At 42.1% G+C, this 10,957-nt stretch overlaps 1 protein-coding gene across 2 annotated transcripts in view; it reads right to left on the reverse strand.

Annotated features, from left to right (window-relative positions):
- The window catches only part of LOC141153065 (uncharacterized), a 204,495-nt gene extending 195,925 nt beyond the window's left edge, over positions 1-8,570 (reverse strand). For both annotated transcript variants that reach the window (XM_073637740.1, XM_073637739.1), the window contains exon 1: positions 7,916-8,570. In XM_073637740.1, the coding sequence (XP_073493841.1) occupies positions 7,916-7,970 (55 nt within the window). In that variant the 5' untranslated portion in view covers positions 7,971-8,570. The remainder of the gene's footprint in view (positions 1-7,915) is intronic.
- Positions 8,571-10,957: the final 2,387 nt, after the last annotated feature.

Below are 10,957 nucleotides of genomic sequence, written 5' to 3' on the forward strand. Positions count from 1 at the left end.
AATGTAAAAATGAGCTGCAAAGTTTTCTAAGACGACAGGTTGAGAGGGGCATGATTACAGGCAAAAAAGCTGAAAAGCTGTTTCCACCATTCCCCAAAAGACGTATCGGTATTGCATACACAAAAACCATAAGTCCATTACAACACCCCCCCCCCCCCCTCGGATGTCCAATAGTGTAAAGGATAGGCTCGTTTACTGAGCCTTTGTCTCAGTATATGGAGTGGCTTCTTAAAAGAATACTACCCAGTATTCCCTCCTATTTAAAGGACATAGGGGAATTTTTATGTGCGTTGCAAGATTTACTTTGGCAAGATGGTTTTGCACTTGTTTCCATAGACGTGGAAAGTCTCTATACGAGGATTCCACAAAAACGAGGGGTGGAAGCCTTAGGTGCTATCTTGAAAAACACTGACAAAAGTGCAGAAATGATCGAGTTTATTATGGAAGGTGTAAACTTTGTATTGACACATAATGCATTTCAATTTATATATGACTGGTTTTTGCAGCACAGCGGGACTGCAATAGGGACTCCGATGGCTTGCACTTTTGCAAATTTATTTTTGCCAGTTTTCGAGGATAGATTTGTATACTCCCAATTGAATCCATCTCTGAGATATATCAGGTTATATCTCAGATTTGTGGATGACATATTTATGGTCTGGGCGGGTACGCAGGAATTGTTTGATGACTTTGTGAAGAATCTAAATTCCATCAACGACATGAATATGATTTTCACCTCCTGTTTTGGTTGTGACTCCCTGGAATTTCTAGATGTTAAAATACACCATTGTTACAGTGGTCTTTAGGAAGCCTCCTTCCACAAATTATCTGCTTCATTATAGGAGTGCTCATCCTCCATACATTAAAAATTCTTTACCATATAGCCAATTCCTTAGGCTTAGATGAACGAAAATTGGTTTAATTCACAAGCAGAGGACTTGAAAAAAAGATTTGTGGCAACAGGCTACCCGGACTCTGTTCTCCATGAAGCGGTACAACAAACAAAATCTTTTTCCCAGAGAGATCTTTTGCGGGAAGGTCACAATAGAAACAGAACAAGAGACAAGAAATGTATATTTAATTTCAAGTTCAGAGTCATTTTAGAACAGGGTGACGCCTCAACAGAAGTCCCAGCACGAGGCCCTTTAATCTCATGTAGACGGAGCAGTAATTTGAAAGATACTTTAGTTCATAACAAACTAAAAGGTTCCTCCAAAAATTGGTTACAGAGAATTTTTAATTTTTGTCAGTTTCACCTTACAGATAAGATAGATGACATTTGCCACAAGGTACGAGATTTCATTTCTTGTCGCACTAAATTTGTAACCTACATAATTTTTTGCCCATGTGGCTTCTTTTTATATGGGAAAAACTATTCGTCCCATGTTCATTAGATTCCGTGATCATTTCAAATCGATCCAAACCAAAAAGGGTGCACAGAGATTGATTCAACACATGTGGGATTCCCATGCTGGAGATCCATGTGTTGCGTTTTGCTGGTCTAGAACAGGTATCCTTACCAGCACAAGGAGGAGATCTGCATAGACTCCCTCATCCAAGAGAAGCTTGGCGGATCCTGCACACATGGGCGCAAGGTCCCATAGGTTTCAATGACAGAATCAAAATGTCGGTCTTTTTGTAATAATGGTCATTGTTGTATTTACTATATGTAATGTGTTTTTATTCAAGGTGTTTTTTAATGAGCATTCTATCCATTATTACAGGGGTTCTTGCCTTTCATTGGTCATAGAGAACTAGAGGCGTGTACAGCCATTTTTGCAATATTCACCAATGTAATTGTCAAATATTGGATTCAATGGGTGCCAAAACCAAACGTATACACAACACCTTCAAACGGGACCAAAAGCTGCCAAAACACATTCATTTAGGGGCAGTCACCAGGAATGTGCCATCAATTGACCCAGAGTACAAGTAGTATAATTATTATTATTTACTATTATAGCGCCATTTCTTCCATTGCACTTTACATGTGAAAAGAGGTCACTGACTGGTACAAGAGTTTTGATGACTCTGCCCACGAGGGCGCACAAACAGTCTATAAGGGATGGGTGAGGATACAGTAGGTGAGGGTCCAGCTGCTCGTGCAACAGTATGGTGGAGCGAGGACCCTGCCCATGAGGGCTCACAGTCTACAAGGGATGGGTGAGGATACAGTAGATGAGGGTAGAGCTGGTCGTGCAGCAGTATGGTGGAGCGAGGACCCTGCCCACGAGAGCTCACAGTCTACAGGGGATGGGTGAGGATACAGTAGATGAGGGTAGAGCTGGTCATGCAGCGGTATGGTGGAGCGAGGACCCTGCCCACGAGGGCGCACAGTCTACAGGGGATGGGTGAGGATACAGTAGGTGAGGATAGAGCTGGTCGTGCAGCAGTATGGTGGAGCGAGGGTTACTGCAGATTGTACGCTTGTCGGAAAAGGTGGGTCTTCAGCTTCCTTTTAAAGGTTTCATCAGTAGGCAAGAGTCTGATATGTTGGGGTAGAGAGTTCAAGAGTAGAAGGGATGCACAGGAAAAATCTTGTATGCGATAGTGGGAAAAGGAGATAAGATGGGAGTAGAGAAGGAGATCTTGTGAGGATCGGAGGTTGCGTGCAGGTATGTACTGAGAGACTAGGTCACAGATATATTGGAGCAGACAGGTTGTGGATAGCTTTTCATGTCATGGTTACGGTTTTGAACTGAAGTCTCTGTCCAATTGGGAGCCAGTGAAGGGATTTTATAGATTGCAATATAATAATAATCTTTATTTTTATATAGCTCTAACATATTCTGCAGTGCTTTACATTCATTATTTTTGCTGTCCCCATTGGGGCTCATAATCTAGATTTCCTATCAGTATGTCTTTGGAGTGTGGGAAGAAACTGGAGAACCTGGAGGAAACCCATGCAAACATGAGGGAGAACATACAAACTCCTTGCAGATGTTGTCCTTGGAGGGATTTGAACCCAGGACCCCAGTTCTGCAAGGCTGCAGTGCTAACCACTGCGCCACTGTGCCGCCCAAATATTATAGACTGCTGAAGCTAGTCCACAGTAAAAAAGCAGCCATAGAGTGTCTGGGAACCTTCGCACAAACTTTTCATAGCCAGGGCTGCTTCTCGGCAGGGTTGGACGGGCCCACCAGAGAACCGGAGAATCTGCGGATGGGCCCTGGCATCTCCATCAGGAGAGTTCATGATAGCGCTAACTTTGCAGCTGCTATGGGGCTCTTGAGCGGGGGAGAAAGGTGAGCCTTCAGAATCAAATCCTCTGGTGGGCCCAATGTTTTTCAGTCTGACACTGCTTCTCGGTGAGAGTTGTATTTCACCACAGCCATATTCTTTAGCTCGGTGAAAGGACTGGCATAGAGGGAAACCGTATCTACCCCGGCTGTCATTTCTCCGTCACCAGGTTCCGCCCATTGTCACACACGACCATGCCTGGCTGTATGTTCAGCGGTGAGAGCCACAGATCAGGCTGCTGTGTTACAGCTTTCAACAACTCTGCAGTGCTGGGCGGTTTGTCAATTAAGCATTAAGCATGTTATCTTCAGCACAGCCTGTTGCCGCTTGGCCAAGGCAGTGCTGCAGTGCTGTCAGCTTGTGACTGATGTGATCATTTCAGAGATGGAGGCCGAACAGGAGGTGCAGGAGCTGAACAATGTGATTACATTGAGGTTACATTGGCGAGTCTGGTTTTTATACTAAAGAAAGATCCTACTGTGTTTTTATTTTTTTTTTTACGTCTCTTCAAATGTGTATAGGAGTTCGTCCTAATTTTTGTCAGCCCTTGAAATTGTTGCATATGCAATAACAGTATGGGAGACACACTCCTCAATATTGGGAAGCACAATTCAAATAGATTCTATATTTTAGAATATTAACTGTCTTATCCGAAATTATTTTACGGGTGAGGTATCGCAGTATGGATAGCGTATTATCCATTGTTCCAGCCAGGTATTATTGCCTTATACTGCATGCTGCTGGTGTTGCCCCCCCAAAAAATTTAAATCTATTCTATTTCCAATCGATAAAACTGTTAGATGCATTTACAATAGGGACAGGTGCTGCTAGGTGGTATCATCACCAGCTACAGATGATAACTTTATTTTTTTTTATTTCTTTGGCCTTATTTACAAGTCATTACCCTGGAAAGAATGTTTCTTAACTTTTTTTCCATTTTAGCTTGTTTTTTGTATGATTTTTTTTGTCAGTCCATAAAAGTGGCATAATACTCTGACGACATTGTTCACAGATATGCTATTTTTATATTTTTCATGTTCACTACAAATGGCTGATTTTGGAACGCAGTTATACGTGATACTTCTGACGGAGAACCACGGTTTTAAAAAGCGGGCCTGTAGTTTACTAATACTATTTTTAACAGCGACCTCGTGTGAATAGCTTCGCTGATACACTGCAACAAAATGGACATGGAGGCCAATATTTTCCACATTCACTACAAATTTCTGGATTTTTATCACTGTAATATGGAAAAGATCTGTCTGTATTCTGCAATGCTAACAAGCAAATGGAGCAGAAAAATGGTGTACTCTGGATTGCTTTTTAACCAAATAACCAGGATTAAGATAAAAAAAATAGCCTTGGCCCCTGATACCTGGGGCTATGTCTACAAATATCTGTAAGAACAGCAGCAGCAGACAGGACGTTCCATGGACCCCCTTGTGCTATAAGCACTGCAGTCTGTCACATACCCTGTCTGCCTGCCTAACTCCTGCTATCACCACTGATTATATGCAGCTGGATTAGTCCTCAGAAGGACTGTTAGTTCAGTTGGATATATAGATGTATTTTGTGGAATACCTATACTAACTCTAAACAAGCAAATCTCTCCCTAGCTCAGCAGCACCTCTCCCTACACTGTCTGATCCGGAGTGACTGTGACGAGCATGGTAGCGCCAGGTCTGATATAGACCTGATCACGCTGTGCGGCCAGCCAACCACTGTAATGCCACAACCACCATGGCTGCGACATTACAGTGAGTGGCAGGCAATCCCTGCATGTCCATTGGCTCTCTAAAGAGCACCAAACATGCAGGGTGGGGACTTGAGTTCCCACCATAGCAACCTGGGAATACTCGCCGAGCTTGTAGAGCACCGTGATGCTCGAGCGAGTAAAGAGCAGTGGCGAGCTTGTTTGCTTATCACTAGTCATTAGGTATTAAGAGAGCACAAATTAAATCAATATCATTATATTGTACCGTATATGTCCTGTTTTTATGGGTTGCTCACTTTTTTATTTTACCACTGGAGTGGTGTCACTATTGTAAGTTACCAGCCCCTAGTCTTATACTCACCAGCAGCCAACTTCATCTGCTCTCGGCACCGCTCTGGTCGTTTTCTGCAGTGTGTCACCCGCCGGATTGCTCCAGTGTTTGATGGGTGAGCCAGAACGAGGCCATAACATAGACTTACATTGAGAGCTTGTGACTGTTACATCTTACTTCTGGGCAGTCAGGAGCAGTGGTCACAAGATGGGGACCGGAGCGGTCTGGGAAGAGCAGAAGACCATGGCTGGTAAGTTTATTTCTGAGGCAGGGAACTTAGATTAGTGACACCTCTCTGGTGCTGAAATAAAAAACCCCACTGGAGTGTAGCATTAAGTAAAACCTAAATACATGTCTATTAATATTCTGCAGAAATTATATTTACCAATAAATAGGTTTTTACATTTTTAGTTCTTGTATTTTGAAAAAGTAAATTGTGGATTAGCCCCTTTGCGCTCCATGAGATATTATTATGTCATGTAGCTTGTCAGGGACTTTTATAGTGGCCTAAGAGGCAGAGCCTGCTCCACAGAGTTGCCAGTTACATCATATTGCTATCATCTACTATCAGCACACCCACCGATTGCTGCTGTTAAACTCTTAGATGCTGCTGTCAATCACTGAGAGGAGCTGTTAGGTGTCAGTCTGTGGCTGGATTAAAAATGGGTTCAGGACCTTCTGTGGTTTCCCATTTCAGTCCAGCCAGGGCTGATGCTGCTCAGCATCATCGTCAGCCCCAACGCCTAGCTGGTCCACGAGACATACAGATTGTCTTCTGTGTATTGGTACCTAGCAATGTTAAGCATGGGTTGCAGAGGGAGACAGGGCATTTGGAGTCTAAGTCCAGGATTCACCGCACTGAGCATGCCCGTGACCTGGCGGATCGTGATTGGTGGTTTGGCACCCACCTGACTCGGTGACCTGGCACCGCCTGATTGGTCCACGGGTGGCGTCACCAATGGCGCATCGGTGGGCAGGGCTTAGTCTTTAAAAGGCCCGCCCACAAACATGGCGGCACGCTCTGATCATTTGAGCAAGTGATGCTGCTGTGTGGACAACTCTGTTCCACGTGCTCCCTAGCTGTTCGCTCCGTGACCTGCCGATGCCAGAGTTCGCTCGGCTAATTAGCACAGGTCGCTTAGGCAGGCTAGTTCCATAGAGGCAGGACTACAGATAGTTTTTCTCCGCCTACCTCCCATGCTGTTAATGGAAATAGTGCAATTTGCTATACCCATTCCAGTGTGCAGAAACACGGAAGGGTTTTACATTTCAGTTGGTTGCTTCCCTTTCCACCCGGAAAGTGTTCGGCAGTAGTCCACCAGGCTGCATCGCGGACCCTGGGGTCGGTTACGTTCCATTATATTAAAGTTGTCTGCAACCACCCTCCCAACAGCAGCATTTAAGTGCAGTGAGTCGGCTTGGACGTTAGTTTCTGGGCCCATCAGCCCCCCACAACGCAATCGCAAAGAGCCGATGGGTTTCAGTGACAGCCGGGGGCCAGCTGAATGCCCCCGTACCTGTCATGTGATTTCACTGTGATGTCCATAAGTGGTATCGCTGCATCCAGAAAAGTTTGATCTAGCAAAACTTAATAAAGACGAGCACAGTATAAACACTATAAAGAGAAAAAAGTCAAAACGCCAGATCTGTGTTTTTTTGGCCCCATAATAACAGAAAAAAAAGCAAGAAGCGATCAAAATATAGTATGTACCCAAAATGTTATAAGTAAAACACCTGCTTCCCAAGACCTCATTCAACTCCATTGATTGGAAAACAGCAAAGAAAATTTTATTTGATGAAATTCTGAATTCTGTTAAGGTAAAAATCAATATGTGTTTAGTATCTCTGTAACAGTACAGACCCAGAGAATCATGTCTCTAATTTATCATTACTGCACAGTTAACACCGGATAATAAAACCCAAAAAACAATCGCGAAATAACGTTTTTTTTCACCATTTCACCACACTTTGATTTTTTTTTACATTTTTCCCTTACTTGACAATGTAAAATGAATAGTGTCATTCAAAACAACAACAACTTGTCCTACAAAAGCTTGTCCTCATACGGCTAAGTCAGTGCAAAACTAAAAACAAGATATCAGTATTTAAAAAAAAGAGTGGAAAAAATAAAAATACAAAAATTTGTGTGGAGGGAAGGGATTAATATGGTAGGGGAGCAGTATCATTTTTTTTGCCACTCTTCACTCAATGAAAATTGCAGGTCTATTAAAAAAGTGCAACGTAAGTGATAATTGAACGACATGGAAACACATAAACTTTCTATAGCCTTAGGTCCTTCCATCTTGTTTTGTTTTAGTCCAATATTCGCTTGTTTCTTTTTTCCTACTGATTGTAGGATGACTGCCTTATGGTAAGTGCACAAGTTTACTCTGAGAATGGAGCAGAACTGGTTTACTCAAAGTTTATTTTAACTTTTTCATCACTATTTCTAGAGATACGATCAGTAGATAAGTTCTAGAAAACATAATAATCCACCTACAAAGCAGAATGAGCATTATACCCCCATACAGCATGCAGACGTGTGTGCTTTATGCAAAGTAGAACTCATTTTCATTCATTTATATTTGTTTGTATGATTTATGGGAAATACATTTTTCAAATAAACTTACCAGAAATCCTGGCTAATGAAATAGTCAGAAACTCAATAATCTCTCCTTCCGGCATTTCTCCAAAACGTGTAGCAATTCCAATGTCAGCATACAATAGAAAACGTTTCTTTGCACAGATATTGTGCTTAATCCACTTCCAGCTGTGTCTCTCTCACGCGTTAATTATCTCTCCTGCTCTTCTATTATTTCTTTGCCGAGTTTTGCAACAGGCAAAACCTGTCTAAGCCGTCAAACTGTAAAACTGATTGCTTGTTACAAGAGCCGGCTATTAAGAGGAGGTTATCTTAAACCCGCCCCAAAGTAGTTTCTGCATACATTTCATCTTGTAGTTTATAATGACTTTACATATCTTCCTTTACAATCACCAACGTATATGCATATTCAATGGACTTTTAGAAACATCCTGAAGTTTGTCCAACAGTTAAATAAGTTAAAAATTCATGACCTTTAAGAAAGATTTTCTCATTGACTTAAAACTCATAAAAAAAGAAGACAATGTAGTAGAATTATATCTTCCAGTATAGTACATGATATAAAAATGCGTTGATGTTCATGCTCAACATTAAATACGTTCTACCTGATAAGGAAAAGTTCTTAGCTAGACGTTGGCCCAATGACAACCTGCTGACAATAATTGTCAACCATAACTATCCTAATCCCGCCCGAGACAATCAAAAGAAAGAATGACAGTCATCCAGGGCTTCTATCAGATGGGCAGGAACCAAAATCTCGCTTGCAAAGATAGTGTACATGGTAATGCAAGTATACCTGACTAATGGATCAGATACCTTTGCAAAATAGTCAAGAAAGTGGGGTCTACTCTTTAGCCAAAATACGTACTGAAAGGTACTGAAAGCTACAGAAGATGACTGGCAAGGGGCATGTGGCGACAGAGCGAAGCAATAGGAAATCTGAAGAACAACTATATCAATTCCATACTAACACACAGGAAGGAGCACAATGGAAAGAAGATACTGGCTGAGGTACTAGATCCCAACTCCTTGTCATGAAGCTTCTCAGTTATTATAGAAAGTTTAAGATAAGACATCTTTTTTTCATGACTCCAACAATGAGTCTTTGGTGAGTTTTTGAAGTTGCAGAATTTCTGCACCTGTTATGTAAATGAAGTTACTTGCGTTTTTATCACATTTTTGATCTCTTTTTTGGTAGATCACATTTTCAATAAAGCTGCTTTGTTTTTGATACTGGTATTTGGCTTTGAAAAAAACATTGATACAGTTGTACGGATTACATGGGTTTTTTAGCTGCACATTTTCCGCACCCAATGCAAGTCTATGGGTAAAAATCTGTACATAAAGCTCAAAAGCATGAGAAATTGATATGCTGCGGATTTTAAATCCCATTCACTTTGCTGGTACTGTAAGACACTGCGCTCTTTTGTGTAGGGAAATACACAGCGTCAAAAATACGCCGGTTTGACAGTCTCCAAACGTTACCCCTTAGAACCCATGTAGGGAGATTAAATTACATAACATTCAAAATTGGCTACTAATGTGTTTAAAGTAACAAACAGTGGTGTGAAAAAGTATTTGCCCCCTTCCTGATTTCTTATTCTTTTCCATGTTTGTGAAACTTAAATGTTTCAGGTCACAAAACAAATTTAAATATTAGACAAGGATAACACAACTAACCAAAAATGCAGTTTTTGAATGAAGGTCTTTAATATTAAGGGAAAAAGAAATCCAAACCTATAGGGCCCTGTGTGAGAAAGTGATTGCCCCTAAACCTAATAACTGGCTGGGCCGCCCTTAGCGGCAACTGCAGTCAAGCATTTGCTATAACTGATAATGAGTCTTTTACAACGCTCTGGAGGAATTTTGGCCACTTATCTTTGCAAAATTGTTGTAATTCAGCCACATTGGAGGGTATCCTAGCATGAACTGCCTTTTTAAGGTCATGCCACAGCATCTCAATCGGATTAAGGTCAGGACCTTGATTAGGCCACTCCAAAGTCTCAATTTGGTTTTTCTTGAGTCATTCAGAAGTGGACTTGCTGGTGTGTTTTGGATCATTGTCCTGCTCCATAACACAAGTGTGCTTCAGCTTGAGATCACGAACAGATGGCCAGACATTCTCCTTCAGGATTTTTGGGTAAACAGCCCTACTCTGGAACTCTCTACCCCAACGTATCAGACTCTCGCCTACCGTGGAAACCTCCAAAAGGAACCTGAAGACCCACCTCTTCCGACAAGCCTACAACCTGCAGTAACCACCGCTCCACCATACCGCTGCACGACCAGCTCTACCCTCACCTACTGTATCCTCACCCATCCCTCGTAGATTGTGAGCCCTCGCGGGCAGGGTCCTCGCTCCGCCTGTACCAGTCGCTGTCACATTGTGTTCAAGATTATTGAAATTGTTCTTGTATTATACCCCCTTTTTCACATGTAAAGCGCCATGGAATAAATGGCGCTATAATAATAAATAATAATAATAATAATAATTCATGGTTCCATTTACCAAAGCAGGTCTTTCAGGTCCTGAAGCAGCAAAACAGCCCTAGACCATCACATTAACACCACCATATTTTACTGTTGGTATGATGTTCCTTTTCTGAAAGGCTGTGTTACTTCTACTCGGGACATACACCTTCCAAAAAGTTTTGTTTCATCAGTCCACAGAGTATTCTCCCAAAAGTCTTGGCAAGCATCAAGATGTTTTCTGGCAACACTGAGAGGAGTCTTTATGTTCTTTTTGCTCTGCAGTCTTGGAACTCTGCCATGCTTGCCTTTTTTGCCCAGTCTCTTTCTTATGGAGGCTTCATGAACACTGACCTTAACTGAGGCAAGTGAGGCCTGCAGTTCTTTGGATGTTGTTGTGGGGCCTTTGGCTTACCTCTTGGATGAGTCATCGCTGCGCTCTTGGGGTAATGTTGGCAGGCCGGCCACTCCTGGTAAGGTTCACCACTGTTACATGTTCTTATCCATTTGTGGATAATGGCTCTCACTGTGGTTTGCTGGAGTCCCAAAGCTTTAGAAATGGCTTTATAACCTTTTCCAGACTCATAGATCTCAATTACTT

Source organism: Phyllobates terribilis, unplaced genomic scaffold (assembly GCF_046119375.1).
Source record: "Phyllobates terribilis strain yellow unplaced genomic scaffold, ASM4611937v1 Scaffold_7__3_contigs__length_470593459, whole genome shotgun sequence".
In the NCBI taxonomy this organism is placed as follows: Eukaryota; Metazoa; Chordata; class Amphibia; order Anura; family Dendrobatidae; genus Phyllobates; species Phyllobates terribilis.